At 48.0% G+C, this 18,781-nt stretch overlaps 2 protein-coding genes and 1 pseudogene across 2 annotated transcripts; all 3 read left to right on the forward strand.

Annotated features, from left to right (window-relative positions):
• Positions 1-2,293: 2,293 nt before the first annotated feature.
• Positions 2,294-3,133, forward strand: LOC148162649 (olfactory receptor 52B2-like; annotated as a pseudogene).
• A 2,293-nt stretch (positions 3,134-5,426) lies between these two features.
• On the forward strand, positions 5,427-10,781 carry LOC114218653 (olfactomedin-4-like). Its single transcript, XM_028115830.1, has 7 exons — positions 5,427-5,495; positions 6,165-6,227; positions 6,471-6,623; positions 7,559-7,681; positions 7,881-8,034; positions 8,422-8,581; positions 10,121-10,781. Exons 1-7 carry the CDS (start codon positions 5,427-5,429, stop codon positions 10,779-10,781), a joined length of 1,383 nt encoding a protein of 460 aa, XP_027971631.1.
• A 2,691-nt stretch (positions 10,782-13,472) lies between these two features.
• Positions 13,473-15,317, forward strand: UBQLNL (ubiquilin like). Its single transcript, XM_028115743.2, has one exon. It carries the CDS (start codon positions 13,473-13,475, stop codon positions 15,315-15,317), a length of 1,845 nt encoding a protein of 614 aa, XP_027971544.1.
• The last annotated feature ends 3,464 nt before the right edge of the window (positions 15,318-18,781 follow it).

Consider the following 18,781-nt stretch of genomic DNA (forward strand, 5'->3'; position numbering starts at 1 on the left):
ACATGCTGTCTCCAGAGGAAGGGTGGCTGAGAGAATTCTTTAATGTATCTTTCTTCAAGGATGTTAGTTTAATCCCAGTATGTGTGAAAGTACATATTGTTATGCTTACTTGATTGCTACAAGTATATAGCTATGTGGAAAATAAACAGCAGCATGCAGTTGCAAGTGCTGCCTTTGCTCTGCATCCCCTGTGTCCCGGTGATTTCGCGACCCTTACCCAGGGACCCCAACGCACTAGACGTTGACAGACCCCCTCAGAGTGGGAGTGGAAGCCCAGGTCAGATAAGCTGCGGAATCTGTGTGAGTGGCAGAGTAGCTTCTCCTGCCCAGGAGAAAATTGCTGATGAGTGAGAAACAAGGCAAGACTTCCAGGAGAGGAAATAGTCTTGGACTGGGATGCAGGAGATGTTCCTCATCCCAGCTGTGTGTGACCCTAGCCTTTCTGTGCATTGGTTTCCTGATCACAGAAAGGGGCACAGACAATGGGATGGCTTTGCATGCATGGGCAGGTAGGAGAGCTACAAGGCCCCAGGCCATGGCTCAGAGACAGTCTACTGCCTGAGAGCTCAGCGTGGGCAGAGATCCTACTGCCGCCTCCCTCAGCATGTCCCTTGTGAACCCCTGACTCAGAAAGGACATTGGGCTGTGTGAGGTCTGGAGATGAGACGAGGGTCCAGGTGGAGAGCAGAGTGGGCAGTGGAAGATGAGAAGCAGCCCCTTGTGTATAGCTAAGCACAGAGCAGAGTCCGAGGTTGGAGGTTTGGAGGAGGGTTCTCAGCCTCATACTCCTCCCCTTTCCTTAGCCGATGAGAGGAAGTAGAAGGAGCAAAAGTGTGGACTGTTGACATGGACCATATGGGACAGTTTCCCTGGAATTTTGCCATAAGGAAGTACACTGGTAGGGCCCCCACCCTGAGTTCAGGACTTTCTCATGGGGCCCCTGCCTGGTACAGGTTATGTTTGCCCTGTGGTTTTTGGGAGAGACGTTCCCAGGCCTAAGGGGGTCGACATCTTTCTTTCCTAGGAAAGGCTGGGCCTGCCTTGTTAATCCTGAAAGGATGTTCTCAGGGTTCAGAGGAGCCCAAGGGCCCCCACAGTGAGAGTGGCAAGACCAGACCCCGTGACTTGGCAAAGCCTTATTCTTCAGACGGAAGTTTTGGTTTCTAAACCAGTAAGACTAATTTGGGAAAGTCTATCCTGGTTTATTACCTGATTCTTCTCTGCAGGAGTCAAAATGTGGGGGTATGAGAGAAGGCCCAGGAGGCCATGCTGTGGAGATGCCTGGAGTAGACACAGAGCATAGGATGCTTGATAGACCCCCACCCACCACCCCTCCGCCACTCCGGGCCACCCTATTCTCTGCTCACCTGCCCCAAGTTCCTCACTCCCTGGAACAGCTTAAAATACCAAATGCAGTATCTCATGAAGTTCACGGACATAACTGTGGTCTTCAGGCAGAGCATGGAAAGCACATTTTGGCTTACATCCTTTTGGTAAGCTGTTCCTTATCCACCTAAACGCAGGTAAGGAAAGTTTGTTCACCATTTTCACCTACACTGCCATAGTGGCACCTGGCCCCAGTCCCCTCCACTCCTGCCCAACCTTGATGGTCTGCTGTGTTCTCTGGGTGATTAGAACTTTTCCGTAAAAGAGCCACAAAGCTGGGTCAGGGGATGAGTGTCTATACTGGTCAAAGAAGGAATTAATTTTTATGACCAAGGTACTTTGAAGTATGATGAATAGAGCTGGAGGGAGGGATGTCAAAACCATGGGCAGCTGGGACAAAATACTAGGCAAATTTGAAGGAATAGGCTGTTTGGGAGAGTAGGTAAGCTCGTAAAGTGGCTTCTAGATAAGGTCTTTGGAAGGGGAGTTTGAGCATCAGTCAGGGAGTGAAAGGAGAGTCATTCCGTCTATCCAACCTCTGACTTACAGGGGTGGAGGGAACACAGAATGTTGGTGGGATTAGGCTTGGATGACACAAACAACTTCCTCTGGGACAGGCCATCAGGAAAAGCATATTCTAATGCTCCCCTGTGCCTGGGCTGATGAGGAGACATTCCACCCCGAGAAGACTATCAGAAGAGTGTGGTCTTTAGTCAGATGAGTTTTGTGTGTGTGTTTTTTTTAAGGATTTTATATATTTAGTTGAGAGCCGGAGAGAGGGAGAAGCAGACTCCCTGCTGAGCAGGGAGCCTGACACTGGGCTGGATCCCGGGACTCCGGGATTATGACATGAGCCCAAGGCAGACGCTTAACCGACTGAGCCACCCAGGGGCCCCAACTTAGTCAGATGAGTTTTGATTCAAATCCTAGTTTTATTTACCAGTTGTGTGTCCTGGAGTATGTCTGCTGACCTGTCAGGAACCAAATTCCTTCATATATCATAAGGGAACATTAGCAAATCCACAGACGGCTAGGGAACTCCTCAGCAGAGGGCTCTCAGCAGATGCTGTAGCACCCAAAGCCCCGACCCTCATCTCCACCTATGTAAAATCCCTGGAGAGCTGGTGTTCCCTTCTCACAGGCCTCATTCACACTCTGCAGGGACCAAGCCCGGCAGAACCAGGAGATGGGACTGGATCCTGCACCGCCCGCTCTCAACCAGACTGTGCTCATCCCTGGGCCTGGGCCCTTTGTCCTGCTGGGGTGTCGGGCCTAGAGGCCTCGCACGCCTGGCTTTCAGTGTCTGTGTGCCTGCTGTACATGGCTGCTGTGGCAGGGAATGCCCTTCTCCTGGGGCTGGTGGCAGCTGACAAGATACTTCGGGCACCCATGTACCAGCTGCTGGGGCTTCTGGCAGCCGCTGACTTGGCTCTGGCCACATCCACAGTACCCAAAGCTCTGGCTGTGCTCTGGGGCCTGTTGGGTGAGATCTCCTTTGTGGCCTGCCTAGCCCAGCTCTTTGTGACCCATGTGACCTTCATTGCCGAGTCTTCAGTGCTCCTGGCCGTGGCCGCGGACCACTATGTGGCCATTTGTCAGCCTCTTGTGCTCCGGGGCATTGCTGACTGCCGCGTGTGGCGGGCATGGTGGCTGTTGCCACGGTGACCCGTGTCATGGTACCCCTCGTGGCCCTGCTCCAAAGACTGCCTTACTGTGGGCAGCGGGAGCTCCCCCACACCTACTGTGAGCACATGGGTGTGGCTCGGCTGGCATGTGGTGACACGTACCCCAATGTTTGGTATGGCTTGGCCACCACACTTCTGTCTCCAGCCCTGGATGTAGGGCTCATCGCTGCTTCCTACGTCCTCATTCTCCATGCTGTGTGTTGCCTGCCATCCCACGGTGCCCACTGCAAAGGCTTGGGTACCTTGTGGGGCGCACGCCAGTGTCATCACTCTCTTTTACACACCTGCCTTCTTCTCCTTCCTGGCTCACCGTTTCGGCTGCCACACAGTGCCCCCCCATATTCATATCCTCCTGGCTAACCTCTGTGTGGTGGTGCCCTTAATCCTGTGGTCTATGGAGTATGGACCCAGCAGATTGCTCAGAGGCTCAGGCGCTTGCTTCAGCTCTGCTGGGCAAGGGCAATGAAGGATGTGGGCCCTTGAGACGGCCAATGGCAGTGACCGAGCACCTATTCCCTGAGGCATGTGCCCTCCAATGGCCAAATAGTGCTGCCAGACCCCTCTGAGCAGAGCTCTAACCAAGGTATCCTCATCATCTGCCAATAGGTGGTGCTCTGGTCACCCCAGCCCTGTTCCCTGCTCAGGGACAGAATGCACACTGAACTCACCTCTCCTGGCCTGGGCCTAGCTTGGCTAGACTTTTCCTACCCTTTCTAAGTGTGTATTAATCTCCACAGTTGCATCTCACACACATAAACGGGTTGGGCCTGGACCTTGGCAAACAAGGAGGCCCAGGACATGGCGTGGACATCAAGATCTCATCTTTCTCCATCACTCTGCCCAGCCAGACCAGATTAGTGAGAACTAGCTCTGCGTGGGGCCTTTTGTCCAGTGTGTGACACTAAGCAGGAACTCCATGTTTGCTGAATGGATGAAGACAGGAGGAGCTGAGGAAATGGCACAATATGAATCAAAGAGAACAGAGCTCTGGAAACTGACATGGCTTCGGACCTGGCCAACTCATACTGTCAATCTTGGTAGAGCTGCCGGCTCTGGGAGGGAAGGCATTGGACTGCCCCACGGTGCCCACCTGAGCTATTTCCCCTCTCTTCTCCTGTGCCGAGCTTTCCCTTGCTTTCCCAGCTGGTTCTACTTGCTAGGTTTACTTGGCAAAACAAAGGCAGACTACCCCAGCTCCCGTTGTCATGCTTCTTGCTGTGTTCTTGCGTGCTTCCTCCTCTCCATCCCTCCTGCCATAGAGTTGTAGGAACACCCAGCCGGACAGCGATTCTGGAGAGGTTTCCTGCTCCATGCAGGTTAATTCCCAACTCATTCCTCTCACACCTCCCTAACCTCGGTAGCTCCCCTGGACCCGTGGCTACAGCAAGGCCAGGCCAGAGGAGTTGATGGAGAATGGATCCCAGGTCTGGAGCAGGAAGTCAGAGGGTGAAAACCTGTAAAGCGGGATGTGGGTATAATCTCTCATCAAGGATTGCCCAATGGGGCCCAAGGCATGTCTTCCCGGGGTCATACATTCACTTTACCGCTCCAGCCCTTTCCCTAGGAGAAGTACACACTTCATATGCCTCCCCTACTGGGTATTATGTGTTGGGCAATGGGCTCTAAAGGAGGGTAGGCATTAGCAAATGGCTTTTATGTGAAAAGCCTATGATATCTGAATTGGGGGAGCAATGACAAGTAGGGAAATAATAAAAGATACAAATTTCTCTATGGAAAAATGGGGGAAAATGCAGTCTTCATAGGAAATCTGACATCTTCTTAGGTATTTGGGGGGTTTGAGGCTCACCATTGCCTGGGAAGTATTCAAGAGACATAGTGAAAGAGGAAAGAACAAGTTTGAGTGGCCAGCACTAGGAACACTGAGCTTTGACTCAGGAAGCAACTTTTTCTTTTCTTAGGATACATCAGGTGAGAGGCCAGAGGACTAGAGACTTGACGAGAAGATATTGGGAAGGGGCTTTCTTGAAGGACAGGCGGTGGAGGCTGTAGGCATATGGATCTCCGATTAGCAGATCCATTTGAATAGTGGTGTGGGATGGAAATGTTTAGAGTGCTTAGAACAGTGAAGAGGACAGACTTCCAGGTGTGGGGAGGGCACATAGCTGAGAGAGACTCTGTGTAAAAAAATCCCTTCTACCCCATCTCTGGAAGCACAGGTGTGTCACAGTCTTCTTTTTCCCACACCGCACCCTGTCCCTTCCCAACCCCTCTCACATGCTCAGTCCTTTCAGATGTTGAAATCTATATGCCTCCTGCTGAGACCAGTCACTGGAACCAGAGATAAAAGCCTAGCGGAACTCAAAGGTCTTGCTCCCCTCCTGGAGCAGAAGCAAGATGCAGCCTGCCTTGGGCCTCTGGATACCCTTACTGCTGCTGCTCCAGGTGCTCCCTGGACAGCCTCAGGTACCGCCTGCGGGTGGAGGGATCTCAAGCAGGTGGGCTTCAGCCTGGCTTCCCTCATCCCTCTGACCTGTTTCAGTAAGTCCCAGGTTCTGAGAGAGAGTGAAGGTGGAGAGACCTAGGGATGTCTGGAAGGGGGCTAGGATGCCCAGTCTGCTCTGGTTGTTGCTGGGCTTGGGTAGGCTTAGGGTGAGAGAGGGAAAGCAAGGATGAAGATGAGAGAGGAGGATTTCAGGGCTGTCCACCCTGCTCTCCTATGAGGCCTCACTTTCTGAAGAAATCTGCCACCCTTTGCCTAGTGAAGGATGCCGGAGCCGAGGCAGGCCAGCCTGGGCTATTGTAGGCTTCAACATCCCCAAAAGCTAAACCACTGGGCTGGAGTTGCCGACTGAAGACATGGCCTTGATTAACTATGGGCCAGAAAAGCTAGTGTGGGACGACTCACGGGACAGGAGCCACACATCTTGATTCTTGAAGAATCCAGAGTCCAGTGCCTCATGGTGTCGTTCATATTCATCTCCCTTCTCTGACAACTTGGAACCCTTTGTTCCTGCTGCCTTCACAACAAAATGAACTTGTGGGAATCTACTCAATCTCCGGAGGAGAGGTACTTTATCGCCTAAACTGGTCCCTTAAGACTTCTTTTCAGATCAATTTTCCTCTTTTCCACAGAGCCTCAAGGAAGAGTCTACTCCCAGTTCAGTGAACTGTGACCAGGACCAGCCAGTGCATGAGGTAAGTGAGGAAGGCCCCACCTCTAGGAGCTGGAAGGGGGCCGTGTGACGTTCTGGGAAGTCAAGGGAAGGGTCACTCCAACTCATGGCAGAAGGAGAATCAGTCATGAACAACCTCCTGTGCCGAGAGAGCTCTTCTCAGACACTCCAGGGTAGGGTCAGCTCTTCTGCTTCATGTTCCTAAACAGCACATTAGGACCCATGTTTCATCACACTTAATGTGCCCATGGCCTTGCCTTTGCAGCTGGTGAAAAGGGTGCCAGGTTCTGTGGATGAGGATGGCCTGTGCCACTGTGTAGTTCACCTGCCCAACAACCTCATTCCCATGAATCAGCTGGAACAGCTACAGAGTATAAGACAGGTGCTCATGGACAAGTATGATCAGGAGCTGTCCAGGGTAAGCACTGGAGCTGTGGGCTGGGGCTGGCAGTCAGAGGAGCATATTCTCTCCTGTAACTAACATGAGGATGAGCCGGGGTGGTAGAGAAATTGCTGAAGGAAGCATAGCCCTCACCTTTGAGATGAATCCTGAGTATGAAGGAAAAACTTGGTGTCGTTCTTGGGATTCTCAGTGGCAGTCACAGTACAGAGAGGCTTGGGTAGGATGTGCTTCCTCCATTAAGAGGACAATTCATGGGTATAGGTGCAGTGGGAGCTGGGAAGAGGTCTTAGCAAAGGAAGAGGAAAGTGGGATGGCCAATGCAAAGGAGACAGAAAAGCATTGGGGTTGGGTTAAAAGAGGGGCAATATCTGGAGAGTCTTGTGGGCCAAGCCGCTGAGTTTGCAATCAATGCTGTAAGTAAGGCTGAGTGAATGGAAATGTGACATCCATCCTGTGATGTGGGCAGTAGCTTTTCGGAATGGGTACTCGTAGAGCCCTGGGGAAGGCTGATGGTAGAGGGCCTGGAAGCTAGGAGTCTGTCCATTCATTCACTCACCAAGACACTCCTGAGAGTGTGTCTGTAACCACAGGAAAGGGGAGAGAGAAACTGGGCATGTGGGGGAAATAGTGATTTTTCCCGAGGTGAAAAGAAGGACGCAAATGTCCTGAGCTGTGAGATGGAGATAACACTAATGCTCACCTCAAGGGCTGTTAATGGAACAAATGAAAGTGATGGATCTGAGAGTGTTTTGTTGGCTGTGTGGCACTGGCGGGGGGGCACGTGAATGGGAGAAAGAGCCACAGGTGTTGAGGTTTAGGGGTCCTGCTTGTCCATTTCCCCACACCCAGGTCAGTGAGTACACTCACAGCATTGAAGGTCAGGATAACCAGGTCCTGGAAATGAACCGTGCCCTGAAGCCAGGACTCCCATCGCTCTTGCTTCCTCCTAGGAGCCCCCAACCTACAACTTGCTGTGCCTGGAGCTAGAGGGAGCACGGGAGTTGGTGACCCAGCTTATGGCCAAGGAAGGAGGTACTGAGACTGAGGACCTCCTCTCTCAACTCCAGAGCCAGGTACATGGGGATAGATGGGAGAATCCCTCTCCCCTGTACAGTCTCCTGTCTTATTTAATCTCGAAAATTTAAATTTGATGATTTCCAAAATCTCTTATTTCTGGGGGAAAAAAAGACACTGAGTTGGGCAAGATGGGAGCCTCACTTCAGTTCATAGGAACAGTCCATGACCCATATCCTTGGCATCTCGTTTCCATAGATCGCTAATGCCAGCCTCACACTCAAGTTTCTGGCTGACTCTAACCAGCGCAGCCTCCGTGCTTACCGTCAGGAGGTGAATATTCTTGAGGGCCGGCTCAGCGATTGTGAGAGGGAGAAGTGGCAAGAGGCCTCTGGTCCACCCCTGCCCCCTGGTGAGGCCTCAGACTGAATTTCTTAAGATCTCATCTCCCTAAAGACAGGATTTGGGAATAGGGGGTTGGTTATGGGGTACTGAGAGTTGGGCAGCAAAGTTCTTTTGCTTCCTTGCATGCTGCATCACCAAGGGCTGCAGACTGAGATAGGTACACTCTCACATACAGGCATACTAGTATATACACATATATATAAACACACCTATAATCAGACATGTACACTATCCTCTATTCATGCAAAGTCCCACCTGCTTATATAGCTCTGCATGCCCTCATGCAGACAGACACATGCTGAAATGCACACATGGCTATTACACTTTCATTGTCCCCTCCCTGTGGGTTGTGTGCTTCACTCCTAGTTTCTACCTTGCCTGCTCTCTTCTGTAGGTTCTTGTGCTCACGGAGGCCTCCAGAAAGTCAGCCGACCCCTTGTGGTACAACTCAATTGGAGAGGCTTCTCCCACATGGCAGGTGTCTGGGGTCGAGACTCAGCACCCGATCTAGACTCTTCCCTCTACTGGGTAGCTCCTCTGAGTAAAGATGGCAGGTGAGTTCAGGATGGTTTCTCTTTTGCAACCAGGTTCATTCCAAATGTTCCCTACCCTATCCTAACAGATTTCTTTGTGGCCCCAGCAGAGCTTCCTCTCTCCATTTTAGGTATGCCCCTGGACAAACTTAGCCTAAGGCCTGACAGACCACCTCCTAGAGCTCCTCTCAGGATTAAGGGTGACTCAGATGGCCCTGAGCTCCTTCACAAACCCACTGTCCAAAATTTCCAATCTGATCATAATCCAAACTGGTTCTATCTATAGCCTGATCTTATCTCAAGAGCAAACTCTTCTCCACTTGGCCCTCAAAACCCTAGCTTCTTCTGAGAACAGTTTAAAGGATGAACCTGACCATACTTATGACATGGACTCAAACAAAGCTGAGTTTGAATCTCAGTACTTAAACAAACTGAGCTTGAAAAATGCATTAATGTCTCAGACCCATTCTAGCCATTTGGAAAGTGAGGATAGTTAAATTATGAGAATATCATGTGAGATTCCATAGAAAAGCGTGGACAGTATAATTGGTGCTGGTGGATATTTTTTTAGATGATAAGATTGCTAACTGAATCCATGAGTAGATGAATGATCCCTTCAATAACCTGGCAGCCTGGCTAGGCAGCTAGGCGCAACGCACAGGCAGGGGGTTTAAAGTCAGTCCATATAGGAGTATGAGAAAGACCTAACTGAGTAAGAGATTACAGGAGGGTATGATGAACATGGCTTGAACCTATCACTGAAGGGCCTCAGTGGAAGATCATCTCAGATACTGTTACTAATAACATTGCTCCCAATTCCTACAGGTGCTTTGTAGCAGGTGAAGCATATTAACATGATTTTGCTTTTTAAATCGGCTCAAAAATCTCTGTGGGTAAGGCAGGACTTACCAATGTCAAGCAGTGACAATACTCAGAATTCAGGGATAATTTAAAGAACTTTCCAAAGTGACCTCATGAGCATAGGTCTCCCCAAATCCACCTCTGAACTGTGTCCCACTCCGGGACACCAGTGTCTCGGGGCAGGTGGAATGCCGTGGAGTCTAGGTATAGAAGAGTCCCCATAAAGAAGAAAAGAATAATACCTATCCCTTGATGATTGCTTACTTGGAGATAAATATTCTACTACTTGGTTTATTAGCATTTTTAGGTCAGTCCTGATATCGATGAGATAGATCCTTTTGTTATTCTTTTTACAGATTTTAGTTACGAGCTGAGTGAATGACTTTGAGCAAATTATTCTTTCTGAGAACCAGTCTCCTAGTCTGTGGGAATACAACCTAAGTTCTGGTGCTGTTGCTATAATTAAATGAGATAATGCACTCACAGTGTCCATGAGGCATTGTTGAGTTTGATGTCAATGTTATTGCTGTTACTGATTTTTTTTTTACAGTTGTTTTTTGTCCCAGTATATTGTAAGTAAAAGAAGAGAGATTACAAATCAGTTCTGTTTGATTCAAAGCTCCCGCTATTAATGAATTAGCCCGCTCATTTTTATTAGCACTGTGTACCCTGATGATTCTGGTGTGGGGCTTGGCCTAGGTACTTTGACTACTACCGGCTGTACAAGTCCTATGATGACCTGGTACTGATGAAGAACTATGTGGAGAGGGCAATGGGCTACGGTGATGGCAGTGGTAATACCGTGTATGAGAACTTCATGTACTTCAATTACTATGGCACACGTGACATTGCCAAGGTGAATCTCTCCTCCAACACCCTGGTGCTACGACGCCCATTGCCCAGTGCCACCTACAACAACCGCTTCTCCTATGCCGGTGTGTCCTGGAAAGACATAGATTTTGCTGGTGATGAGAAGGGGCTGTGGGTTCTCTATGCCACTGAGGAGAGCAAGGGAAACTTGGTTGTGAGTCGTCTCAATACCAGCACCTTAGCAGTGGAGAAAACCTGGCGCACCAGCCAGTACAAGCCAGCCATGTCAGGAGCCTTCATGGCCTGTGGAGTGCTCTATGCCTTACGCCCACTGAGCACCCGCCAAGAAGAGATCTTCTATGCTTTTGATACAACCACTGGGCGGGAGCGCCGTCTTAGCATCCCACTGGATAAGATGCTGGAAACACTACATGGCATCAATTACTCCCCCTTGGATCACAAGCTCTATGTCTACAATGATGGCTACCTGATCAATTATGACCTCAGCTTCCTGGCGCTGAAGCAGAAACAATCAAAACCACCAGCTTGAAAGCTCTCTTGGCTTCTTCCTGACCACATCCTGTCACACTCGAGAAATCTTCTAGGCCTTGAGACCCCTGGGGCAGAGTATTGGGAGAATCATGACCTCCTTCTCATAACTCCAGATGAATCGTCCCCCACAATGGCCATCACTCCTACTGACTGAGAAATGTTGATTATATCTTTATCATTGATAATTCTGTAGAATTGATAACTCAATCTTCACATTAAAGTTCTTTTAGTAATGGCCTAGGTGGATTTGACTGGGTTTTGACTGGGAAACAAACACTAACACTAACAAACACCTCTTCAGTAGAATCCTAGAATTGTAGGAACTGCACTCTAATTTTTATTTTTTTTAATTTTTTAATTTTTTTAAAAGATTTTGTTTATTTATTTGACAGAGAGAGATCCAGCAAGAGAGGGAACACAAGCAGGGGGAGTGGGAGAGGGAGAAGCAGGCTTCCCACTGAGCAGGGAGCCCGATGCGGGCTCGATCCCAGGACCCTGGGACCATGACCTGAGCTGAAGGCAGGTGCTTAATGACCGAGCCACAGGTGCCCCTGCACTCTAATTTTTATAAAACAAACCTATTCTGTGTTTTGAAAACTGGGAATCCAGCTCTGACAAATATAAAATTCCATGAACTAGGCTTAAGAAGATAAGTCTTAAATTGAGAGCCTCTGGTCCCAGTGCAGAGACCCAGGGCAACTGGTCATTAGAATGGGATATAGAATCCCCCTTTCTTATCCTCAGCCTCCTGCAGGGTACCTGGGGAGTAAAGAGGCAGTGTCTTGGTGTGAAAATCAATGTTTCCCTGTCCTGAATTGATCTCATTTTGAGTGCAATTGAGGGAAGGACTTAGGCTTGAGTCCCATTCTAGGAAGTGAGCAGCTAATGGCTGAGCATGAGGAGGGTCTGACGTGGACTGAGCTGGTGGTCTAGACATTCTCAATAGAGAATCCTTTGGTGTGACACAGGAAGTCCCCTGGCCAACTGTCTGTAATATCTTTGCTCATCTTCAACACACTAAGAACATAAAGGCCCAGACACTCCACCTCTGTTACTTATCTATCTGTGTGGTTCAACTCTTTTCCATGGGGCTGGATGGAATGGTCAAAATTCCATATCCCAAAGTCTTCACAGTCACACATTGTATACCAGAATACTTCATGCACACTGTCTCATGCTTATACTTCCACATATACAAACATTCACAAATATACATCCAACCAGACATATGGGTTCTTACTCATTTGTACAATATTTCCATCTACGTAAACATAAATGCACATTTTAACATATCCACTAAGGGAAAATTATCTGCTGCCCAAATATAGATCAAGCACCATCCCACAAAACTGTTTTAGTTGCCTAAACCTGTCCTGTTAGGAATTTCACTACAAATCACCTCCACCATTACCTCTTGATCTACAGACATCTCTCCCACTAATGCTATGACACAAAGTTGGGCACTGAAGACTGGGCTAAAACACTGAATCAAGTCTTTCTAAAAGTTCTGCCAAAATGACATGTAGAAAAGACCAAGTGATAGGTGAATAAAAAATATTTTGTGAGGAAGGGCTCACTCACCTTTAATTTGAAATGCCCCTCAGGGAGCCTCCCCAGCTAGCCTTGCTCCTGCTTTTAGGATCGAGGAAATCATTCTCCACATGGGAGCACTCTCAGTTAAGTCCAGTATCACTAAACCTAGAGCCAAAGAAAACCATGACCTCCCCTTCCACTTGTGAACTTTGTCCTTGCTCCCTTTTCCTTTGTAAGGCCTCATTTTTTTGAGATCCCTAACAAAAGTAATAAGATCCTTCTTACAGGAGAGATTCCAATCTTACAGGTATGCCAGTTTTATCTATGGCTTCAGCAAACTCGACTTGCAATATAACAAGACTGCAATCCCAACAGGGACACACACACAGCACCACAGACAAGCACACATCTCACATAAACAATCTGGTCTTTTTGTTTTTTAAGATTTTTAAAATTTTTAAAATTTATTTGACAGAGAGAGAGAGAGAGAGGGAGAGCAGAAGCAGGGGGAGCGGCAGCCAGAGGGAGAGGGAGAAGCAGACTCCCCTCTGAGCAAAGGGCTCAATCCCAGGACCCTGAGATCACGACCTGAGCCAAAGGCAGAGGTTAAACTGACTGAGCCACCCAGGCACCAACCCCCCCCCTTTTCTTTTAATAGTTCCATCCTGAGAACTCTGTCTTCCATTTTCTGGAAAATGACCTTATTTTATTTTATTATGGAGATCTGGTAACCCCACCCCTACCCCCACCCCCACACAAACACTTATGCAAATATGTTTCCCTTCCCCAGCTGGTCCTGGCAGAGACTGTGAGACTAGAGTTGACATCACAATATCCCTTTTTTGAAGAGGTTATGGTATTGGTGGGTGGGGCAGAAGGGAGGGGCAGCCCTGGGTGGAGTCATCTTTACTTAGCCCACCTAGTACCAAGTATGAATCAGTAGCCATGACAGGCCTCAGCTGGGCCACATCTGGAGAACTGGGGTGGGGGGTATAACTTCACAAAATACCTGGCCCCAGCTGGTCACTCATCCCTTTCTGGGCACCAGGGAAACTAGCCTTTGGCCTAAGAACACGACACCTGAGACAAAGGCCAGCAGAAATATTTGTCTGCCCTCGCTTCCACCTGCTCAACATCTGCCCTCCCACTGAGGTCCATGCCGCATGTCATCTCTCGAACACCCAGGATGGCTCAGAGTGGGCGTCCTTCAGGTTTGCCGGCAGACAAGAACATCTCTTCAAGTGTCACCCGAGTGATAGTGAAGACAGCAGGCAAACAGGAAAACTTTATGATAGCTGATGACACCTCAGTGAGGCAGTTCAAGGAGAAGCTATCTGCTCACTTTAAGTGCCAGATGGACCAACTCGTGCTTGTCTTCATGGGCCGCCTTCTCAAAGATCATGACACACTGAGCCAAAGAGGCATCCTAGATGGTCACACCATTCACTTGGTCATCAAGTCCAAATGCAGCTCCACATCCCTACCCCATTCCTCCCGGAACCTGCTGACCAAAGAGCCCTGCCACTGGGACAGAAACACCGAAGGTAACAGCAATGGGGTATACCAACCTGCTGGTGTGAGTCACACCCCAGTGGAATCAGCCCTTCTTGTGGAGCCTGATGCATCCAAAGTGCACACCCAGGATCTGGAAGTGGGTAGTCTAGAGTATATAACACAGATGCTACAGAATCCTAGTATCCAGCAGCTTCTGTCTAACACAGACCTCATGAGACAGTTCATCTCAGAACACCCAGACATACAACAACTGATGCAGCAGAACCCAGAAATCTCCCACATTCTTGACAATTCTGAGAGCCTATGGCAGACTCTGGAGTTGGCCAGAAACCTCGCCATTATTCAGGAGCTAATGCAGATCCAGCAACCTGAACAGAATCTTGAGCATCCACTGAACCCACAGTCACACTCAGGCTTAGAGACAATGCCAGGTGGGGACAATGCCCCGGGTCAGAGTTATGTTGATTACAATGACCAAATGCTCAACAGTTCACAAGATCCCTTTGGGGGCAACCCTTTCACAGCTCTCCTGGAAGGACAAGTTTTGGAACAAGTTCAATCCTCACCTCCATCTCCAACACCACCCCAGGAACGACGGGACCAGCTCCCACAGCTCCCTACAACCCGAGTCATCTATACTAGTTCTCGTGGTTTATCCTCTATCACCTCAGCCAATGTTACCCCCAACAAGGTGAACCATACTCCCAGTGCCTATGCTACCACTATCTCCACCAAGGGCTGGAGTCATACCTGTCCCATTCAGCAGCCGGCTGGGGTACCAGCCTTACCTAGCATAGAGCTCACCCAGCAGCCCCAGGCAGAAGACAAAGATGCCACCATCTCTCTAGATAGCTCTGACCAGAAATTAGAGGATGACTTCCAGCCTTCGGGTGAGCAGACCAGCTCCCAGATCACAGGAAGCATGATGCAGTTGCTTTTGAATAACCCATACTTGGCAGCCCAGATGATGTTGTTCATAAGTATGCCCCAGCTGAGTGAACAGTGTAGGCAGCAGCTGTCCACATTCCTACAGCAGACACAGCTTTCTGACATGCTTATAGCCCTAGCCAACCCTAAAGCATCACAAGCAATATTGCAGATTGAGCAGGGTCTGCAGCTGTTGGCCACAGAGGCTCCTGTTCTTCTACCCTGGGTTGCACCTTACCTGTGGGGCCTGGGTTGGCTTCCTGGACCCAGCTGCAGCTACCCTGACACAGTGCCCTGGGCCTGGGATGTGCCAGATATTGCTGAACCCAAAGATCCTGAATGCTGCCACAAATCTGGAACAGTCCAGCAGAGGCTACAGTCCTTAGCTGGAGACCCTTCCCACCTTCCACAAGCCCCTGAGATTCGTTTCAGTCAGCAGATGGAATCTCTCCAGGCCATGGGATTTGGGAACCGTCATGCCAATCTGCAGGCACTCATTGCTACTGAGGGGGACACCAGTGCTGCTATTCACAAACTCAAGAGATCCCAAGGATTCTAAGCACCATGCCCACTTATTTGCTTGTTACCTGCTACTGACCCATTTGACCACATCATCGGCCTCTTCCACCTCTTCTGATGCTTCCGTCCAGGAGAAGTCCTGGAACAGGAGAAACCAAACAATGCTTTCTCCACTGAATAATAGACCATTGGCCATGGGTAGAAGATCTGTCAATAAAATGGCTACTCCCACATGCCCCCATCTGAGGTTTGGCTTTGTTTCTTTTGCAAAAAAGGGAACTATCTGTGTTTGATGTGATATTCCTGTCTCACTACAGTACATACATGAGTGCACACACATGCCACATGCATATATTAATATAGAGATAGAGGATCATAGTTTTTTATCTTTTGAGAATCATAGTTGTGTACATAGAACCACAAACTCAGATGTCACACCATGCTCACATACCCAAGGATATGTATATGCTTTGTACACATACACAATGTCACATAGCCAAAGATTCATGTATACAAGGCACATATATTCAACACATTACACACACAGCCAAGGGCATGCACAGCAACACACAAATACCTAAAGACACATACACACACCCATGTGTCGGGGAAGACAGTCAGTCATAACATACCCATACAAAAGGGAAAATAACTATAGATAGACACATATATGTAGTCATAAAGACTTCCTTAATTTCCCAAGTCCAAATTGTTCAAGTTTGAAAGTGGAAGAAGAATGGCCTGGTGGGCCAGAGTAGGAAAAGTCCACATTTCTGCCAGGTCTAGGTAGGTATTTATCCTCTTTAGGAATCTCTTACTAATTGCCATTGTTACAATCATAGGACTTTGCTGGACTGTTACTATTCCCTCTTTAGCACAGAGAGATACAGTTGCTTACCCTGACTGCGTATTCCTGTCACCAAAACTCAGGCATTTGGGGGCATGGCACCTTCCAAGAATACAAGTCCTTTGGCATATCAAATGTCCATAGCTTGTGTTCTCTGTAGTTAGTCAAGGCCCCATCTCTTCCTCTTCCTTCCTCCCCAGGAGTATCCCAGCCAATTGGTATGTAAACAATTACATAAGTCAAATATTGTTTTAGGCATTGAATAAATAGCAGTGACCAAATAAAGTTCCTTTATTTAGGAGTTTACTTTTGTGGGGATAAGACCGTATTCTACTTAACCTATGAATAAGTGCTATGAGGAAAAATGAAGCAGGATAAGGTCTTCTACATACAGGGTAATCTGGGAAGACCTCTCCTGAAAGGCAATAATTGATCAGAAATCGGGAGAACTGAACATGCACTCCTTTGGGAGAAGTATTTTCCAGGCAGAGAAGGGTTACCTAGGAGGAAAAGTGTGAGGTGGGAATATTCTTGATGTGTTTGAAGAATAACAAGGAGATGCTGTAGCTGGAGTGGACTGAACTAAACAATGGAAGGAAAAACAGGACATCAGGAAGAACTTTGTAGGGTCTGGTGAGGACTCTGGATTTTCCCATGAATGCAGTAGAAAATCCCTGCTGGATTTCGAGCAAACAATGCAGGTGTTTCAGTGCATGGGTCTGGCTGCCAAGTGGAGAAAGACTGTGCTAGAGGTAGAAGTGTAAGCAGACACACTAATGAGGTAGCTCTTGCAATGGAGCAGGCAGGAGATGGTGGTGTCTGGAGCAGTGGAGGTGGTGATGCAGATTCAGATTCTGGTCTGCAAAGGGTACCCACAGAAATCCTGTGCCTCTAGCCCTGACACTGCCATCAGCAAGATGGAAGGAGAGCCCACAAAACAAGTGCTCCTGCAGATCTACTGCCAGACTCCCACTCCCCCACTCAAACTAGTAAAAGGATAGGTCTCAAGAAAGAATTATAGCTAAAATGGATTTTCTACCTTCCCATTAAGATGCCTCCACCCAATCAATTCATCTTTTTCTTAAGATTTTATTTATTTATTTATTTATTTATTTATTTATTTATTTATTTATTTAGAGAGCTTGAGCAGGTGGAGGGGCAGAAGGAGAGGGAGAGAGAGAATCCCAAGCAGACTCCTCACTGAGCGTGGAGCCCAGTGTGGTACTCCACTCGGGGCTCAAAGTGGGGCTCAACCCCAGGACCCTGAGATCATGACTTGAGCCAAAACCAAGGGTCAGATGCTTAACTGACTGAGCCACCCAGGCACCCTTACCCAATCAATTAATCTAATTAAGCTTTATACCCTGTTTGCCTCAGGTTATCTGAAAAGCCCAAGCTCTAGTGTGTCGCCTTTCTGATTCTTATCCCGATATGCTCTGAAAATCCCTCATGTGACCCAATTTTCCACTGGTCATCAATTCTTTGAACCTTTCCACCTACCATTTAGAACTCATAATTTAGGAGCAGCAAAACCTTACTCTATCTATAGCCTTTCCTCTAAATGATCCCCACCTTTTTGCCATAACTGAAATCTGCCTGTCTAGTGACAACCCATACACTCTGTGCTCCATCCTGTTATGAATAAATTGTCTGTGGACCAAAATCAAGCTCTCCACTTGGGCACTGATCCTAATCTCTCCAATTCATCTACTCAATAGCTTAGTCTTGCAATTATTTTCTCTCCCATCTGCATCATTTGTCTCTCCTCATTGTGTTGTTCCCATCCGAATAAAAGCATGATGTAATATTCTCAACTTAAGAAAAAACAAAACAAAAACGTCTCTATCCCCACATTTCCACACAGCCATCATAAACTTTCTCTTAGGTACAATACTCTTATTGAATCCACTTCATTTCCAACCCACTTGTTTTTAAACCCACTTGCTTTTCAACCCACTCCGGCCAGATTTTTGCCCCCTCCACTCTTCCAAGCCTGGGTTCATCATGGTCCCCCATTCTCTTGTCAAACCCAGTGGTCAGTTCTTAGCCTTTATCTTCCTGACCTACCAGCATTATCCAACACCATCAGTTACTCTCTCCTTTCTGAAACTCTTCTTCATTTGCTTTGTTCCCCCCCCCCTCCTTTTTCTGACTTAGTGTTTTACTCTTCTCAATTTCCTTTGTGGAACACATCTAATATTCCAGACTTGTAAATATGTAGTGCCCATGCCTTGGTTTTTTTTTACCTTTATCCTGTTACTATACTCACTAATCTTATGATTCTAAATACTCTGCCAATACTGATGAACTGCAGGTTCACAATAGAGAACTCCCACCCTTCATGTCCATTTGGGTATAAAATAAACATTTCAAATGTATGTAACTCTGAACTCTGGGTTTTCTGTTTAACAACTTTATTCCCTGGGGCACCTGGGTGGCTCAGTCGGTTGAGTGTGTCTGCTTTTGGCTCAGGTCATGATCCCAGGGTCCTGGGATCAAGTCCAGCATCAGGCTCCTGCTTCTCCCTCTGTCTCCCTCTCTCTTTTTCTCTCTGTCTCTCATGAATAAATAAATAAAGTCTTAAAAAAATTATTCCCTGGTCTTTTTTTTTTTTAAATCTCAGTAAATAGCCAGTCCATTCTTTGGGTTCTTCTGGG

Source organism: Eumetopias jubatus, unplaced genomic scaffold (assembly GCF_037043125.1).
Source record: "Eumetopias jubatus isolate StellerSeaLion01/CBP00866 unplaced genomic scaffold, mEumJub1_p1.0 scaffold_13, whole genome shotgun sequence".
Lineage (NCBI taxonomy): Eukaryota > Metazoa > Chordata > Mammalia > Carnivora > Otariidae > Eumetopias > Eumetopias jubatus.

What these genes read in the sequence shown, in the direction of transcription:
- LOC114218653 (XM_028115830.1), top strand. Translation starts at nt 5,427, where the DNA reads ATGCAGCCTGCCTTGGGCCTCTGGATACCCTTACTGCTGCTGCTCCAG. An exon ending in AGGACCAGCCAGTGCATGAG is followed by an intron (nt 6,228 to 6,470) that starts GTAAGTGAGGAA and finishes TTGCCTTTGCAG; the next exon opens with CTGGTGAAAAGGGTGCCAGG. An exon ending in TCTCTCAACTCCAGAGCCAG is followed by an intron (nt 7,682 to 7,880) that starts GTACATGGGGAT and finishes TCGTTTCCATAG; the next exon opens with ATCGCTAATGCCAGCCTCAC.
- UBQLNL (XM_028115743.2), top strand. Translation starts at nt 13,473, where the DNA reads ATGCCGCATGTCATCTCTCGAACACCCAGGATGGCTCAGAGTGGGCGT.